The 18,678-nt window shown below is 62.3% G+C and overlaps 1 protein-coding gene across 2 annotated transcripts in view; it reads left to right on the plus strand.

Moving 5' to 3' along the window:
• Positions 1–18,678, plus strand: part of LOC113199180 (putative RNA-binding protein 19) — a 92,748-nt gene that overhangs the window by 63,316 nt on the left and 10,754 nt on the right. For both annotated transcript variants that reach the window (XM_077795563.1, XM_077795564.1), the window contains exons 22-23: positions 9,303–9,408; positions 18,515–18,635. In XM_077795563.1, the coding sequence (XP_077651689.1) occupies positions 9,303–9,408; positions 18,515–18,635 (227 nt within the window). The remainder of the gene's footprint in view (positions 1–9,302; positions 9,409–18,514; positions 18,636–18,678) is intronic.

An 18,678-nucleotide genomic window follows, 5' to 3' on the forward strand; every position in this document is an offset into this window, starting at 1 on the left:
CATTGAAATGGATCCCAAAGAGGAGAAATGGAGGAGCCCTTTGTCTTTGTGCCAGGCAGAGAGTGGGAGCCCAGCAGAGCTTGCCGATTCCCAGAGGCAGTGTGGCCGTTCTAATCCAGCCTTCCCGGGGAGCCTGGCTCAGGCTGAGATGTGGGGGCCAGGGGCAGGCGCCCCGCTGTTTGGGCCAAACTGGATGGTCTCCGTGCAGCCACCTGCTGTTCTGGGGGGAGCTCACCCCATTTCTCCTGCCAGCCACCACATGGTTCCACGTTCCTTGGACCCACTTCATGGCAGGAACCCCCAGGACAGCCTAACGAGTGTTGGGGCCTTCAGGTGTGGGGGGTGTGGAGCGGCCTTGGGCCCAGGGGCTCAGCCCTCAGAGGTTCTCCCAGGGGCAGCAGAGACAGGGGACGGGCCAAGCAGCGGGAAGCACAATGGAGACAGTTGTAGCCACAGCTGGTGACATCTCAGTCTTTCGTGGTCCCTGGGATTGTCCTAGAGGTGCCACACATAGTGGAGATGACAGGAAGTGGCCCATCTGCCGCGATGAGGCCCTGAGCTGGTTAAGCTAACAAGAAAGGGGCCGAGTTTTCTCACCTTTCTTTGTCATCTCTGTCCTTCCTCCTCCCAGACACTTGTGGTGGGTAACAACACCAAAGGGCGCTGGGGTGGTTCTGAATGGCCACCTCTGCCGGCCACGTTCTTGCAACGGCCCCATTAGCCTGAACCATCCGCTTTAATTTCTTGTGATGGGATCAACCCTGCTGGAGGCACCCAAAGATGGGTGGTGCGGGGGACAGCGTGGGTCTCACTGACTCAAGCCACGTAGGTGAACCAGAAGAGAGGGCGCCCCAGGGGTCTCCGTCTGCCCCGGGGAAAGCAAGGGAGCTGGAGCTGTTCCCAGACCTGGCTCAGCCCTGAGTCGGGCCACGGCGTGCCTCCTGGAGACAGTTCCTGCTAATCATAGGACATGTGCGTGAGATGGAGAGCTGTCCCCTCTGCAGCAGGCCAGAAGTCACGTCGCTGCATTGGCCCTCTTGAGCCGTGTCCCTCTTCTATCTCACCTCCTCCCCTGGAGGTCACCAGGAGAGGTCACCTGTGCCCAGCAGAAGGACCTGGGTGGTGTCACTTGCTTGGCACCAGGACCTTTCCAGGGTTAAGGGCATCAGTCACAACAGTGCCCACTAACATGACTCCTGACAAGGGACAGAGTCTGGGCGCAGTGAGGTGACAATTCCCCTCTCACAGGTGATTGAAACTGAGCCTCCGAGGGGTGGCAGCAGCTGGGTTGCCTGCAGACTCTGGGGCTTTTGGTGCTGCCGGGACTCGCCCCTCAGGGTCAGAACCAGACTCCTGCAAAAGCCACCCACACCAAGACCTATCCCCTTTGCATGTTGTGCGTGCCTGCCAGAATGGCCATCTATCTTCTTCCTACCTCCCACGTGCCCCAAGCTGGGTCCCGGGGCCTGTGGTACCCTGAGAGGTGCTGGGGGTTCTGGGCAGTGGGGCTCTGCGGCCAGCCGAGCTTGAGGAGCGCTGCGTCTCCTCTCGCTGCTCCAGGGGGACCCAAGCTGCTCACAGCCAGAAGGACTGATGAGGGCGGCAGGGACATGCGCAGAGCCTGACATCAGCCATGCTGACCGCTTCCCAGGTGGTCAGCCAGCTCCCTTCAGGGAGGGCCTGAGAAGCACTGGTTTAAAAGAATCATCTTTGATATTCAAAACCCACTGTTTACGCTCGTCTTCACAGAAGGGCAGCGCTCGGCTTCAGCAGACAGTGCTCAGCCTTCACTGCTGCTGGACCCTCTGCCGGGCTGGGCTCTTCCCCTAGAGTACAGGCTGTGGCGCGCCGGGGTCACCACCCAGCAGCCTGCACCTGGCAGACCTATTAAGCAGCCTAAGCTGTGGCTTTTCTATGCACCAAATGGGCCCCGGCCTCCCTCCCGATGGCTAGGGACGGCTTGAGAGTGTGCTTGGGTATACCTGGCACGGTGCCTACCCAACATGTGCCCTCAGGGAGCCAAAGGGCAGCTCCAGAGAAGGTCCTCAGCAGAGCCAGTCGGCAGCAGGGGAGGGCATTAGGGTTTCCATTTCTGTTCAGGTTTTTATCTCATCCTTCAAATCTGCTAATTCTAAACCTTTAAAGACAGGAGTAGACGGGGAGCCAGCTGCACGCACACGGGACGTTTGTGAAAGCGTCTGCCTTGGGGAGCTACGCGCCCTGAGCTGCCTCACCAGAAGGGCACCCAGCCGCACGGGAAACGGAGGCCACTGGCTCTCAGCCAACCCCACAGGGCCCCCCATTGTCCTTGCCAGCACAGAGCTTGGTGCCGGCTCACGGGGTTTGCTCTGGGGTATTTGCCAGGCGCATGCAGGGTCCACAGTCACCAGACCACACTGTCCCTGCTGCGCAAGCCAGGCCCGGCCACAGAGGTGTGAGTGCCATGCAGAAGGTCACTGTGGCAGGGCCCTGCGTGTCCTCATGGAGCTTAGAACCCCTGAGAAGCCACATGAGAATGGAACTTGGTCATGGAGGTGGCTGGCAGCTTCTTGTGTTTGGTGACACCGTGTTTTGATGGCGTGGTTCTTGGTGGCCATCTGAGGTCTCTCCAGAAGGAGGCTGGGTTGCAGGCGGCTTCTGAAAAGGGGCTGCTCCAGAGCCCCTGTGGAGAAGCAGTGGCCCTCAAGGCTGGCCCTCAGCTGGGGCCTGTTGCCACCCCAGAGCTGCTGATGCAGAGCAGCTGGGCTGGGGTGGCACGTCTCAGATGAGCTCCCGGGTACTGTTCGTGCTGTTGGCTTGTCCCCTGCATGTCCCTGCCCTGTCCCCCTCGGCTCACCTCATCTTCCCTCAGGCCTTGGAGCCTTGACCTTGGACAAGGCCAGCCTCTCGCTGCTCTGGCACAGCCCAGTGTCCTTCCACACTCTGTTCTTTTTCTGTTGTCCCTGGGGCTGGGGTCTGAACCCAGGGGCTCTGTACTAGGGAGCTGAGCTACATCCCCAACCCTTTCTATTTTAGGGTCTCTCTCCAAGTTGTTTGGGGCCTCACTAAGTTGCTATGGCTGGCCTCAAACTTGTGATTCTCCTGCCTCAGCCTCCGAGTCACTGGGATCACAGGCATGCACCACTGTGCACATCTGTCTTTCTCTTGACCCAGAACTGCCCCAGGGTCACCCAGCTGGTGCTGGACAGAGCCAGGCAAGGAGCCTCGCCTTCCAGTGCCAGGTCCCCTCCACCAGAGCCTCAGTCTGTCTGAAACACGGCCCCGGCTCCGATTCAGAGATGCTGTTTCACTCTTAGCCCTGGGACTTCTCATCTAGAAAACGAGAGGGTCACGCTTGCCTGGCAAGGACTCCGGGAAAGGCTGTTGAGGGAAGCTGAACACTGTCCTCTGCGCCTCTCTCTCACTTTCCCAGAAAACAGGCCGTTTTCAGTCTCCAAGAAGCAAAGATGAGAGGGAACATGGCTGAAGGTGGCCAGGTGGCCCTGCGCAGGGCTCTCCCTGGCACAAGCAGTGGGTGAAGGAGAACTGAGCCTCAGAGGGATTCTTCCCGGGAGGGGGCAAGCAGGACCAGGGCAGGGGCCGCCTCTTTAACAGGGCTGTCAGCGGCCCTGTGCACACCTGGCCAGGGCTGTGTGCGTGGGCCACGTCCTCTGCCACCAGACGGGCACGGTTCTCAGCTCCTGGTGAAAGCTCCAGGGGGCCCCTTTATTCTTGCTGCGATTTGCTCTGACTGGAGGAGTAAAGGCAGGCGCTTTGGGGAGGTCCTGGTAGCAGCTTGTGGGTCACATCCGTGAGAGAGCATCCTCCTCGGCACAGGTCTGGACAGCCTGCCCCCTAGTGTGACCCTGCCTGCTCCATAGCGCGTGGCCTGATGAGGCGATGCACAGAGGACGGGGACCCAATGCTTTGGGAGAGCCGGGTAGCCCCGGGTGCCGCGGCCACAGCAGTAGAGGAGCCCTGCTCAGCGGGGTCCTCTCTATGGCAAAAGGAGGGGGAAATTCACTCAGGCAGCCATCACACATGACAAGGTGGCTGGCGGGACGGAGGCAGCGTGGAGTGGCAACGAGCTGTCCCTGGGGTGCCCCTGCAAAGAGGCCCCGGGCACGGGCAGAGCAGGTGAAGGGCCCCAAGGAGGAGGATCACCGTGGTCCTCACAGTGAGAGGGGAGGGAGCGAGGAGGCAGAGAAGAAGGCAGGGCACTTCAGGTACCACTGCATCCCAAGAGACAAGTTCGAGATCACCAAGGGCGCAGGAGGCCTGGGAGCCTGGGTGATGACTGGCCCAAGTGTAGGAGGCCCAGGTAGCACAGCCCTTGGAGCCCATGGTGGGGATGAGGGCGGCAGAAGCTACCTGCTGGGGTGAAGGGGTGGGTTTGCCTCCAGGTGTCCCATTGGCCTGTCTCCCTGCCTGCCCCAACCAGGCCCCAAGCCACATAGGGGCTCCTTAAGGAAAGGGGGCCCCAAGACAGGACGCTGCCAAGGGCCAGCTTACCGCTTCCATTACCCAGGGGAGCTTTCTATTGACCCACAAGTTCTCGGGGACAGGGAGTGGCCAGCAAGGGTCAGGAACCCTCCACTGCAGACCCTGGCGTGGGATTGGGGGCACCCGGGTCCTCGAGCATGTCTGGCCCGCAGCTCTCCCCCAGACGCAGGGTCCCTGGGGACCAGTCTAGGCACTGACCCTCCGTTGACTTTGTCCTGGCACCTGGCGCTCTTGGGCAGCCTCTATAAACCCAAGGAGCAGGTGCACGGGCCCGGGGACAGCCACTCACCTTGGGCCCAGCTCTGCTCACTGCTGCACGTGGTCCTCGGGCGAGTCTGCACCCCTGAGACCAGTGGCAGCTCCCCGGTGATGTGGCTTCCTTCTGCCTTAGTTCTCTCCACCTGGAAATGGGCATGGTGCCACACTCAGGGGGGTCCAGTGCATAGCCACCAGGCACTGGCCCATACAGGGCTCAGGGGACAAGCCGAGCAGCCTGCGTGGTCGTGTGTGCCTCTGGTGTGCTGGGAGATGGTGGCCGTGGCATATTTGAAGGGCTTTTAATGCCTGGAGGTCTGGCTGGGGTTTCTCCCCTTCGGCCTGTTCCTTACCCCACCTCCCTGCCCTGCCTCGGGTGGACCAGACTTGTTCCGTGGCAGTGCCTTGGCGCAGGTGGGAAGCGGGCACCCGCAACCCACGTGGCTCGCGCTCAGCTGGCTCCGATTCTGCCAGCAGATCCAGCGGGAGATCAGGACGCCTGTCCTGAGTCAGGGCCCAGGCTCCTTAGGATGCGCCCCTGCTCAGTGCCACATGCATGCGGGGAGAGGCGGTTGGGCCTGCCTGGCACCTGCCCGCTCGGCCTTCAGCAGCAGCAGAGCAGGGAAAGATGGTACAGTGGCTCTGAGGGCCCCCTCCTCCTGGTGCCTCCTTCCCAGCCCCTTGTTCCCTGGGGAGGGCACAGGTGATTCGGCCCTCTTCACTGGCACCTGGGCTGCAGGGCAGGTCAGGGCTGCGTCTTGCAGAGGGGAACCCACACCACTGTGGCAGGGCACACGTGCCTGTGTGGGCCTCGGGGCCTGTGTGCAAACACGTTGTGCACACCAGCTTTTTACCAGGCCCGGGCCCCTCCCACCCCACACACCCACAAGAAATTAGGAACATGGCAACAAACTCCAGTTGTCACAGACCCACGAACCACCACCAATCACACGTCCCTGGCATGGCGGAGGGGGTGGTGTGCGCGTGGGGGAGTAATTGGTGAACCTGAGGTGAATGAAATAATTGGAAAAGTGAGGTGTGAGTTTGTTACCGAAGTGCGAGCGCCGTGGAGGAGGGCTGGGGGAGGGCTGGGGGAGGGAGGCCATGTTTAAAGGCCCGGCCTGTCCTCTTCATTCACAGCTTCGGATACAGTAATTGCTATTTTGTGGTTTCTATTATCTTCACAGTGGGGAGCAGCCTGGCTGGGGAGGAGGCCGGGGCCCTGCCAGGTCCCTCCCCCTGGGACCTGGCCCTGCCCAGCCTGTCCCCAGTGGTGGCCTTGGCCCTGGGAGGTAGGTTCCTGCAGAACTTCCTTCTAAAGCTCCTTCCAAGGGCTTGGGACCTGGCGTCAGGCCAGAGCCTCAGAATGGCCTGAGTTCGCGTCCCACTTCTCTCCCCAGAGCTAAAGGTGCCTCATCGATTTTTCTCCCTGACCTTTCTTCTCTCTTTTTAATTCTCTTTCGATATCTCTGTGATCATTAGCATTGGCCTTAGGATATCCCACATGGTCACACGAGTGCCCAGGGCCATTTGCTGTCCCTGTGTTGTTCCAGGACAGGAGCGGTTCTGGGCTTTGGGTCCCAGGTCCTAAGGACTTGGCCAACAGCCTTCTCTCTGGCCCTTGGGGTTTTAGGTGGTGTCACTCTTGTCCCCAGATGCCCTTACCCCTGAAGATGGTATGTTTCAAAGACCAGCCCTGGCAGGCACTCCTTGATGGCTGGCACCGTGGCAGCAATGATGACATGCTGAAGCCTCAATACATTTGGTGCTGAAGCCAGACATTTCTGGAAGTGTCTGCAGATTTCAAAAAGTTCCTTCTAAGATCTAACTCCAATCCTCCAACTCTACCTTAGCCTGCTCCCTCTCGTCCTGTTAGTAGAAGAAAGAACCTGCTCACCAGAGCCACTTCCCTGAAGCTGCCAGGGTTTTCAGACACAGCTTCCATTGGCCTGCAGAGGGCCGTCTGGAAGCCCCAGGCCAGGGCTCCCTGAGGCCCCCAGCTGAGTTCTGTGGTGGACCCAGAGTGTCCCTCTGTCACAGTTCCCCCTGCCGAGCTCTGCAGCACCTCTTCCACTGGCCTCAGAAGCCTAGCTCTGCCAGCCTGTTCTCTCCACCTCTCACCCTCTCCAGACCCCCGGCTGCTTGCCATGCACGGGGCGGCCAGCTGCCACTGGGCTGCAGGGGGGCGGGCGAGCGCCGTAGGCTCCCTCCTCCGCCCTCCCTTCTCCTTCTCTCCCTCTCTCCCTCTCCCTCCGTCTCTCCCTCCGTCTCTCCCTCCATCTCTCTCCCACCTCTCCCTCTCTCTTTCCCTCTCCCTTCCCCCATTGCTCCCTCTTTCGTTCTCCCCTCTCCCCCTCCCTCTCTCTGTCCCCCCCTCTCCCCCTCCCTTCCCCTGTCTATCTCTCTCCCTCCTTCCTTCCTCCCCCCTCTCCCCCTCTATATATCCCCCACTCCCCCCTCTCTTTCTCTCTCTCTCTCTCTCTCTCTCTCTCTCTCTCTCTCTCTCTCTCACACACACACACACACACACACACACACACACACACACTCACAGTCTGGCTCATCAGAAACGAGGGCTGAGAGACCTGGGCAGAGGTTGAGGCTGCACAGGGCAGAAGGCTGTGGGCCCCGCTGGCACAAGTCAGGGTTGGCACCGGAGGGCAGAAGGTTCAGGCTGTCCCCTCTCTTGCCCCCTGGTGTTGGGCAATCTCTGAACTGTGGGGGGCTTTCCTGGCCCCCTCGTGGGCCTCCTGCTCATGTCAACCTGGCCAGGTCGGCTCCTGACAGTGGCTGGCAGGGTGGCCACACTGTCTGGCCCAGAATCTAGGCCTGGACGCTCGTTCTCCAGCTCTGCCACCCTGGGGATGGGCTGCTGATGAGCATGTCTGCACGTGCCCCTCGTCCCCTGTCTGGGAGGGGAGGCTGCTGTCGCCTGTTGGCTGGCTCAGGTTGTCTCCAGGTGTCCCTGCGGAGCTTGCTGCAGATGCTGTGGTTCCCACCATGCAGGGCTGACCTCCAGCCCCGGGGAGGCCGAAGACAGACAGGCGTCCACCCCACAGCAAGCCCTGGCCTTGCAGGTGGCTTCCAGTCATGTCTTGGGGACATCAGAAAGGGCTACTGTGAGCTAATGGGGACTATGGCTGGGTCGAGGGACCAGGCCCTCCAGTGCTGGACCCGCAGGCTTGCCCACAGACCCCAGTCCTGTGGCCACCACACATGTCATCCCTGAGGTCCCTGTGCCTCTCTGAAGAACTGGAGCCAGAGGGTCAGGTATCTGAAGGGGCCCAGCAGAGAACTCCTCACCAGCCCCATGCGAGGCGCAGACCTGAGAGGGCGCCTGGCTGTCATGGGATACGTTGGCCTTTAGGTGGCAGGATAAAGCAGGTTTTGGGGACTGCACTGCTTGTTCTCCAGACTCACCTTCTTGTCCCACCTGCCTGGCCTGTGTCCCCAGCCCTCACCCCCTCCAGAGGGACAGGAACCTCCTCATAGCGGGAAGATGGACAGGCTTCATTCTGGTTCCTCCTGTCCCCGGGAGGCTGGCCTCATGTCCAGTGCCATTCCTCGTCTGCACAGAGGAGGTGCCAGGAGGGGCCGGGCTCCGGGGAGCTGTGAGGAGACGTGCGGATTCATTTTGAGGCCTCATAAGGCAGCATCTGCATGCTGTCCTGCCGGCAGAAATCGGGCTGGCAGATGCCTGGTCATGCCGGCGGCCGCGGGTTAACACCTCGGATTCAGCTTATGTCGTTTGAGGAGGGCTGACGGCCTTCCCTGTGTTGGTCCCTGGTCGGTCTTTGGCCCTGAAGCATCCTGGACCATCGGGGGCATGTGGGAGCCAGGGGCCGAGGGTGTGTGTAGATTTTCAAATGCGCCAGCCCTCTCTGCAGAGCCGCACGTTAAATATTTATCGACAGCAATTTGTGCGTCTGTAGTTGATAAACGGACACTAGGAGGGGGCTGGGGTGGGCAGGCGAGGAGAGGGCCAGGGAGGCCCCGAGGAAGCTTGGTCCTTTTGTCCTGCGTCTCTGGGGGGAGCAGGCCTCAGGGTTGGCGTGTCACCTGTGTGATCCCTGCGACAGGAGGGCCGTGTTCTCAGCAGATCGCTGCCTGGCTTTGGCTCACAGATATCAAAGGACAGCTCAGGGGAGGGGACGTGGTGTGGAGGAAGGAGCTTTGTGTCGATCCAGCGCAAGCTCTGAAGGCACCTCCTAGGTGCCAGTTCTGGGAGCCGCTGCTCCTGCTCACCTGCTCAGCCTGGGGCTCCCGTGCAGCCAGCTGGACCTGGACGTGGACCAGGCCCCACACCCAGAACCTGGGGCCTCTCTGGCCTGGCTACCCAGGCACAAGCCTGGGTCCCCCCGGGACTGGCTTCCCCGTCAGGAAGGGGAGGACGGGGTGCCCCAGCCGGCAGCTTCTTGGAGTGGAGCTGAAAATGACCTCCCCGTGTGAGCCACCCTGGGCCTGATGGGTGTGCCGCGTTGGCCTGGGTGCACGTGTGACCATCCTCCAGCCACCCCACCCTCTGCAGGCCCCTGCGCTCAGACCCCATCTGCTTCTGTCCACAGCACCTTTGGAGAGCTGAAGACGGTCCGCTTGCCCAAGAAGATGACCGGGACAGGCACGCACAGGGGCTTCGGCTTCGTGGACTTCCTCACAAAGCAGGATGCCAAGGTGAGACCCTGGGGAAGGCTTGAGGCCTCTTCAGTGCAGCGCACGCCACTCCCGAGCTTGTGTCCCTTTTCCTGATGGTGCTAATTCATGCTGCACTTCAGGAGGGAATGCTCTGGGTTTGCGTCTGTGACATGGGACAGGGCTGCTCCCTTGCACCCACACAGGAGCCTGGGCTGCGGGTTTCCCAGGCCTCTGCACACCAGAGAGGGCTCTGCCATCTAGCTGTCCCCAAGATGGGCAATGTGCTGTGTGGAAAGGTGCTCAGAGAGAAGAGCAGAAGGTGCCAGGGGCGGCCCATGGGGACACGTCTCCCCATCACGTTCACGCCCCAGCCAGGCTGTGGCTGGTGCTGGTTGTGCGTGGGAGGCAGCCCCGGTGGGCCCACATGCACACTGTGTGCGTCCCTGTGGCCTTCCCGCCAGGCTTGGTTGGCTGGTCAGAGGTTTGTGGTGCCGAGGACTCGACCCAGGGCCTTGCATGGGCCAGCAGGGCTCTACCACTGAGCCCAGCCCTGGCCTTCTGAAGTGGGGCCTCTGCTCCGAATTTGGGTACAAGTTGGCCCTGCTGTGGGTGCCGGGTTCTCACCTGCCACCAGCAGGCGTCCCCGCTGTGTCCTTGATCACTGCACCCTCAGCCCCGAGCTCCAGAAGAAAGGTGCCTGCAGGGCCATGGCCATGGACTTCCCTCTGGGAGCTCTGGCCTCAGCCCCCTCGAGGTGAAGGGAAGCCGCAGGGAGGCTGTGCTGGTGGCCCTGTGCCCTCCGCCCTGGCGGGGAGTCCTTCAAGAAAGCAGGAGCTTCTTGAATGCACCGCGGCGTCACGAGGGTCCCAGTTAGGGGTCAGCGGGCATGGAGCCCAAGGTGCAGCTCCGGATCAGCCCCTGTAGGCCCTGGGAACACCCCGGAGGGTCCTGCCAGCCTTTGTCCCCAAGCCTTGCACCAGGTGCCTGGGCTGTGACCACGCTCGTCTGAACGCCTGCTCCTCCCTCCTGGGCTGGCAGTCTTTCAATGCCTCCCGTCAGGGTCTGAGGTGCAGCCCTGCGGGCAGCAGGCCAGGGGTAGCACGGGAGGCGGCAGAGGGCAGTTGTGCGGCCCGGCAGGATCACCGATGGCCGCGCCCACCCTGCCTGGGGGCTGCGGGTGTGTTTCCTCCGTGGAGCCTGGCGCTGGGCATAGGTGTGGCTCCACCGGCTGCTGGTACCAGGCGAATGGGCCTGGGAAACACCCCAGCAGGCTGTGGCCAGCAAGGGAGATTGGCACACAAACCACGAGGCCAGACTGCCAGTCAGCATCCCAGTGCTACGTCGCCGCCATGTGAACGTGGGCCAGCGGCCCGCTTTGCGCCTCCTTCCCCTGTGGCGTGGTGGCAGTTCCTTGCAGAGTGGCCTGGGGCCTGGGTGCCGGGTGTTCCGGGAACAGGCCAGCCCGGCCTCCTGTTGGCCATGAGGGTGATGCAGGGGTGGCTACAACGGGGTGACCCAGGGAGAGGTATGGGGAAGGGCAGGGAGCAAGATGCCCCCTTCTAGCCTGAGCTGGGGTCACCGTGACACGGCACTCGAGTCTGGAGGTGGCGGCTGCTCCCCACCATCCCTTCCCTGCCTCCATTCCTGGTTCCTGGAAGAAGGAGGGAGGCCCCCTGGCCCTTGGGGGTGCCTTGTCCCACCCTCTCCTCCGCCAGCAGCTGCTTCTGACCCCCATGGGCCTGTAGCCCTTCCCTCCCTGCGCCGGCACAGGCCCTCACCGTCCCCACACCTAATGAGCCACTTCCAGAAAGTGCCAGCCACAGCTCTTAAGAGACAGCCCCTCTGTCTGCCTCATGGGGACAGCCGCCTCACTCCTCCGTCCTCCCGGCCTGTCTGCAGTCCAGGCGGACACCCCACCCCAACCCAGGGACCATGCTCTGTAGTGGGCGAGTGACTCCTGCTCTGGATGCTCCGAACACCAGGCCAGCTCACAGGCATGGGCCTGAGGAAGGGCCCTCGGAGCCAAGTATCCTGTCACCTCCCGAGAGCAGCCTCCTGGCCCCGCCCCGGCCACACTGCCTGAGCTGCCGCCCAGCAGAAGCCCTGGGGCCAGTCCTGCTGCAGAAGCCCCGCCAGTGTGCAGGCCCTGACTGCATGCCCTCTGCAGCTTGCGCAGCTCGGGTGCCCTTCGTGAGGGGCAGCAGGTGGTCACTGGGCATCTGCCACTTCTTATGTCAAGAGGCTGGTCCCAAGAGATCCTTGGACAGGGGGAGAGGATCAGAGAAGAGGGAAGGGAAGGGCAATCCAGGCCTTTCTTTCTTCCTCCATGACAGGCTCGGGGGACAGGGGCTTCTAAGAGGAATCCCAGTGGCCATTAGTGACCACACAGCCAATGGGGACCTGGCTGGGAGCCCCTGTACAAGTGGGCACGTGGGCTGGAGCCGAGGCCATGGAGCTCTCAGGCTTGTCGGGGACCAGGGGTCAGCTCCAGGTCAGCACTCCCCCAGCAGCTGCCCGTCCACTCACCTGCCCCAGGCAAGTCCCACGGTGTCCCTTCCCCTCCACATCAGTCTCCACAGTGGCCCTGAGCAGGGGCTGCCTTTGTCATCCTTAAACAAGGAAAGGACTCTGGGTCCTCTGTCCCTTCTCCAGAGACCCAGTCCCACTTCATACACGAGGGGACTCAGATCTATCGGCCCCTCCCCCATCAGGCACGCCCCAGACTGGACAGAACCCTGGAGAGGGGCCCCCTGAAGGCTGCAGGGGCTGAGCTCAGAGCACCCAGGCAGCTGGGAAAGATGGGGACAGACAGGCACCTGTGGGTGCCACCTCGGCACGAGACGTGGCCCCTCACGCAGGGCACCTGGGACCCCAGGGGCGTCTCTCAGCAGCTCCCTCCTCCCCCGGGTCCTGCCCCGACTCCTGGGAGCGCGAGCTGAGCTCAGCCGCCCCGTGGAGCCTGGGGGCCGATGGGCAGCCCAGTCCCAGCTGCTTGATGCCCTGCCACGGGCAGGCCCAGGCCATCCACCCTTGTCACAGGCTTAGTGTCCGGAGCCCTTCCCACAGGAAGCGGATGGCGAGCTGGCAGATCCTCCCAGCACAGGACATCTTAGGAGCCCTGATGTCCCCAGCAGTGAATGCCAGTCCCCCGACAACGCTGGTGTCAGCTAGACCTCCAGGTGTGAAGACCCAGCGTTTTTAAAGATCCTCCCCACATCATGCCAGGGAGCAGGACACGGGGGCTGAGGGGCCGAGGGGGCATCACAGGATGCCCAGGACCCACCCGGACCTGAATGCAGAGGCCTCCCCAGGTCCTGGGCCACTGCTGCCCCCAGGCACGGGGAGGTCTCTGATGGAAAACACTGGCGGGCTTCCAGAGTCCTGCATTCAGCAGGATACACTGGATACCACAAGCGTCGTGTTTTAATCCTAGCAGGACTCAGGACGGGGCAGGAGGCCTCTGCGCCTGGAGACACGGAGGCCCCAAGGCCTGCGTCCTGCTCACAGGCCCACAGCCAGGGCTTACTAGCTGGGCACAGTGGTCCCTCCCGCCTCATCTGTGGGGTCCCCTAACCCAGTGCCATCTCTGTGCCACCTCTTAGGGACACCTTGACAGAGGCCAGAGGCTGTCCCTGGGAGCATCTCTAAGAACAGCCTCTCCAGCCCCCAGAGAAGGGGTGGCATTCCTCATGCCTCCCTGCAGAGGCTCAACCTCCCTGCCTCCCCCTGGCCAAGCCTGAGGCCAGCCCAGGAACCAACCCACATGTACTAGGGCTCCCAGCGAGGTCCCCATTGGCTGAGTGGCCACCAATGGCCACTGGGATTCCTCTTAGAAGCCCCCGTCCCCCAAGCGGTCATGGAGGAAGGAAGAAAGGGCCACGGGGAGGGCAGCCTGGGGAAGAGCGAGCTGCTCGAGGTTCCTCCTCCTCCCCGGCCGCGCCTTTGTACTTCTGCGGCTGCAGCTGTTTTTATTTGCCGCCGCTGCTGTTGTTTTAAAAGGTCTATTTTCACATGGAATGTTATCCAATTAGCAGAGCAATGTGTCGGCTTAAATAAACACGCGGGGGAGCCGAGCGCCATGGCGGCGGGCGCTGGCAGCCGCCTCCTCTCACTGTGGAAGACAGCGCGGTCGACTGTGGGGTCCTCCAGCTGGCGGCTCCCGCGCTCTCACCACCCCCCCCACCCCGAGCCAGGGGTGGGCACCGAGGGAGCCACAGGGTGCAGGCCCCACGCCTGCCCCCATCCCAGGGAGCTTGGAGCAGGCTTCTCCCAGCCCTGGTCACCTTAGAGTCCACTGTGGGAGGGAGATGGTTTGGGAGCCACAGGCTGGGGCCAGGCCTGTGGGTATCTGTCTCAGAAGCGCACTCCGCCACATGGTGTCATTTCTCAGAAGGGCCCATAGTCACTCTTTGTTGTGCACAGACCCCACAAACCGGGAGATATTTCTCCCTCCATGCAGGCCAGGAGCGGTTGGCAGGGGTTGCAGGGTTGCTGAGAGGTGGCTCTCAGGACCTGGCGTGTGGGACACAGGGAATGGGTCTGTCCCGGAGCACCTACCGTACTCACTGTGGGGGGGCGACATCAGAACATCCCCCAGAAGTCGGTGGCCCTGGGCTGATCCTTAGCCAGCTCAGGGGCAGGTCACTGCTGGCTGGGTTCACGTTGGCGTGGCCTGTGTTCCCTCGGGCTCTGCCAGGACAGCTCCCCAGGGAGCCGGAGGGGCCTGGAGGGCACCCTGGGCATCAGGACAGGATCCATGCCCGGCTCTGCCCAGGAGCCAGGCAGCCCTCACAGCCCCGTGGGACTGAAGTCCGCCAAGGGCGTGCAGTAGGGCTTTTGTTGCTGGGAGGAGGAGAGTGTCCCCAGGGAGGCTGTGGAAAGGTCAGGCCTGCGGCGCTGGCAGCTTCCAGGGCCTCCTGCTCTTCAAGATGGCCATAGTCCACCTGCACCGTCACCCTACACCACTGACGTCGTGGGGTTCGGACAAGGTGGCGGGAGACTTGGTTCCCCAGACCTGTGGGCCGTGCCCCACTCAGAGGAGAGCCAAGGCCAGGATTTCTGGGCAGCTGTGGTCAGTGTGCCCAGGGGCTGCCATTCTCCCAGGGCTCAAGTTGCTGCCTAGAGAGGAGCCCCACCTGCCCTCCAGGAGCTCAGGCGCCCAGGGAGTCAGGGTCCAGGGTCAAGGTCAGAGCACGCAAGCACGCACATGGCTGCAGTTCAAAGGCAGACAGGTGTGTGGGCCCAGTAGAGCTGAGGGACTCACCAGGGACCAGTGATAGTGGAGAACTGTCACCTCACTTAGGCAAAGGACCCTTGGAGGAAAGGTGAGGGCCAAGAAGGAAGGAGTGCCCACCTTGTCCCACCTGTGAGCTGGGCCCTCATCACTTCACCTGAGCAGAAACCCGCGTGTATGAGCCCTGCCGTGGGGCCCAGGAGTCACCTCCTACCGGGGCGGGGGTGGGGGGGGGGCGGCGGAGGGTAGTTGGGAATGGCCAGCATCCGCTGTCAGAAAACCACAGGAAGGGGCTCCCAGGGACAGGGTGGCCCCCCGTGGCCTTCTCTTTGCCGACGACTACAGACTCAGAGCTCCATCCTGGACCTTAGTCTTGCCCAGCAAACTAGCGGGGGCTCGGTCTCTCGATCCTGCAGCATGGGTCACAGTCCCCGTCCACAGTCGCGCACGTTGGGTGCAGTGCCAGACCAGGGCTATGTGTCCAGTTAGGGTCCCAGACTCGCTCCCCAGTGCTGATGTGCTCCTGGCCTGTCCCGTCTTGGCGGGCTGAGGGGTGAGGCTGCAAGGGATCCGGCAAGAGACCCTCAGTGAGAAGCCACGGTCCCTCTGGGTATTTATTTTCTGCGCACAGTGCACCACTGAGGTGGCAGGGACACAGCGCCTTCCCTGCAGGGGTCAAGGCCAGGCCCGGGAGTAGCTGCCAGGAGGAGGCCAGGTGTGCTAGGCACTGGGCAGGCGTCTGCTGCAGCCCGTGGGAGAAGGGCGGGGCCTTCTTGGTCTGCGGCAGGTGTGTGCGTGGGAGCAGCTTCCAGAGCTTGAGCCAGGGGTGGGACGTGGAGCCACCGAAACCCAAGGAAGGAGGAAGCCAGCCTGTGTGGGTCCTGCGTGGGCCCGGCCCCTTCGCTGCAACGGAAAGACAGAGTCCTCTCTGAGCTGGGGCCGAGTGCTCGCAGTTCCTCGAAGCCAGGAGATCATGACACCAGGAGAGCGTCAGCCCAGGGCGGGAGGCAGCCCAAGGGGTCCTCAGTGGGGCTGAGCCGCAAGAGCCCCGAGCCCTGCAAGGGACCAAGGCTGCTGGGCACAGGCCACCCTGAGCTGACCCTAGGAAGGTGGGGACGTGGCCGTGGCCCAATGGGCTCAGCCTAGGAGGAAGCAGCTGGCAGACCTGGCCTGTCACAGGGGACCTGCACTCCCCCGCCCTGCCTGGCACCTTCCTGTGCCTCGGTGTCCCCTAGAGCCTGGGCCGTCTTCTTTCTCTGTGCCCCCCCTCACCCCCGCAAGCTGCCACCCAACACATTCTCATTACGGTTCTTCAGTGAAGCCCAGTCACTCCGGATTATCCAAGGCCAGATTTAGCCTGGAATCAGTGTCCTCCCCGCTGCCTGCAACATTTTGAGGCCACCAGATTCCAGCCACCAAGGCCGTGGGCACCCGGGAACGCAGCCTGACTTCCCATTAACCTGCGGGGATGGAACTGGAGGATGGTTCTGCTATTTTTGGAGAGCCACATACTGTGTGCTAACTGTCACACAGAGCTGTGTGTCAACCTACCATTGCCCCTGCTCTGTGGTGGCAGTGAAAAGTCCAACGCACAACAACAGCGGCCTGCAGCAGGACCCTCCCCATTCACTGCTGCTGCCTTTCCTTTCCACGGGCAGAAGCTGAGACTCAGGGACGTTAAGCAGTTTGCCCAACATCACATAGTGAACAGGGATTTGAACCCAGCTAACCAGCCACAGAGCCCATCCCAGGCTGACCAACACCCCTCCGTGAGCCTGAAAGCCTTTCAAAGAGAGGCCATTATTAAGTGCCGGAGGAGCTCAGAGGGGATGGAAACAGTCAGGGGCAACGTCAGAGAGCCAGGAGACGGTTTAGGGACCCACACCAATCCTCCAGGCCCAGGAGTGAGAACTGTTTCCCAGGGTAAGGCGCGCACACGGGAGGCCACAGGAGGCAGAGGCTGGGCCTGTTGGGCCGCCTCCCCGGCTTCCTCGCCTTCTTCCAGGTTGAGGCTGAGAATCCAGCAGATGCTGCTCTCGGCCGCCCCCACCCCCATATCCCAGACGCGCTCCTCAGTGACGCTGGCACCAGGATGCACCGCCACCATGCCAGGCTCCCCATCAGCTCCTCTCCCCCCTCCAAGCCCCGCTCCCCCACCAGGCCGTTTCTCTTCCTCGCCAGCTGAGAGCGTGTGTGTTTAGAGCTCGGAATGGGCCATTTCGGCTCCGAGTCCAGATGCATTTTTATATCCGCCTGGAAAAAGCGCAGAGGCTCTGCTGGCTGCCAGGAGGGTTTTTAAATTAAAGTTAAAAAAAAGGGAAGACGCAGTTCCCCGCACCTGTCCCTCTTCAGAACCGCACGATCCCTCTGTTGGCCACTTGTGCTCAGGGCTACGTTCTGCCCCTCCCGTCCCTCCCTCTCCCGGGTGGGCACTGGGTATCTTGGGTGAGTTCTGCCCTCAGCCCCTTCACAGAGGTGACCAGGTAACCAGGGCGGGGCAAGGTCCGGTGGTGTCACCACTTGCTTCCTGGGACTGTGGGACGAGGTTCCTGCCCCAGGCAGCTCCACCAACCTCAGGGCACCCTCTGTGGGCCCCAGAGGCTGTGCGTCCACAGTGGAGGTCAGCAGGGCCGGTCCTTGGAGGACCTCCGCGACATCCACAGTGCCTGGCGTCCTCGGCTTGTGGCCTCGTCACTCAGCCTGCCTCCATGCAGCGGACCCCTGGTGGCACAGCTCCTGCCGGATGAGCGCCCACCGTCCTCCACTGTCCCTGAGCCCTGGGGTGGCCCCGACACAGGTCAACTGTCCAGACTCCTCGTGGGTGAGAGCCAAGGCCTTCCCGGCTTCCAGGCGTCTCGGCTCAGGGGAGCAGGAGGGACAGAACCCGCTCTTCGTCCGGTCCCAGGGCTGCTGTCCAGGACCCAGTGCAGAGCACTGGCCCCTCTCACTCTCCAACCCTGTCGGGGACACCTGGGCCTGGGCCTCTTCAAACCCAGCACCTCCCTTATCTCTGCCGAGAAAAGGATGAGGTGACATCAGGGGCACAGAGAACTGACCCTGGGACCACCCCTGTGAGCCCCACCCTGTCCTGGGACTGTTCACGTCACCTCTTCTGTCTCCCGAGCCCCGCGCTGGCTCACACTGATGTTTCCATCCAGAGACAGGGATTTGATCGCCCGGATCATGAAGCTGTGGCTCACGCCTGCAGTCCCAGCAGCTCTGGAGGCTGAGGCAGGAGAATCACAAGTTCACAGCCAGCCTCACAATTTAGCGAGGCCCTGAGCAACTTAATGAGATCCTGTCTCACAATAAAAGTCAACAGGGCCGGGGCTCAGTGGTGAAGCACCCCTAGGTTCAGTTCCCAGGACCCAAAAAGCAGAAACCCTACAGGAAGCCTTCCTGATGCGGTCCTGCACGTAAAGTCAGGGAACTGGGCCGAGTGTGGAAGTCCGAACAGCAAGGAGGGAGAGGAGGAGCGTGTGCCAGGCCCCCAGCTGCAGGGCCAGGGCTGGGCACGGGCAGTGGAAGGGCAGGGGACTCACAAGGAGTCAGCAGAAACCACAGGGGACTTACTGAAGAACAATGTGGAAGCCAGGGCCACTGGGGCCCACAAAGGAGAGTGGCACCAAGTGACACAGGGCTGCACAGTTGTCATGCGGGGGAAAGATGGAGCTGGGCTTCCTGTGGCTGATGGGCGGGGGGCGGGGAGCCTGCTAATGGAGCACCTTGTGCATAGGGTGCGTAACGCAGGAGAGAGGCCCTAGCCAGGCGCCAGGCAGCCCACGCAGGCTGTGATGGTGCTCGTGCCCTCGCAGCGTCCCTGTAAACAACGACTCACGGACAGACCGGCCCCAAGCCCCGCATCATCAGGCCTCAGTTCTCAAGCACTGCCTTGTCTCTTGTCCCTTGCAGAGAGCCTTCAATGCCCTGTGTCACAGCACCCACTTGTACGGCCGAAGGCTGGTCCTGGAGTGGGCAGACTCCGAGGTGACCCTGCAGGCCCTGCGGCGGAAGACGGCCGAGCACTTCCACGGTAGGAGGGCGTGGGGACTGGGCCTCAACCGGGGCTTCCTGGA

This window comes from Urocitellus parryii, chromosome 3 (genome assembly GCF_045843805.1).
Source record: "Urocitellus parryii isolate mUroPar1 chromosome 3, mUroPar1.hap1, whole genome shotgun sequence".
Taxonomy (NCBI): Eukaryota; Metazoa; Chordata; class Mammalia; order Rodentia; family Sciuridae; genus Urocitellus; species Urocitellus parryii.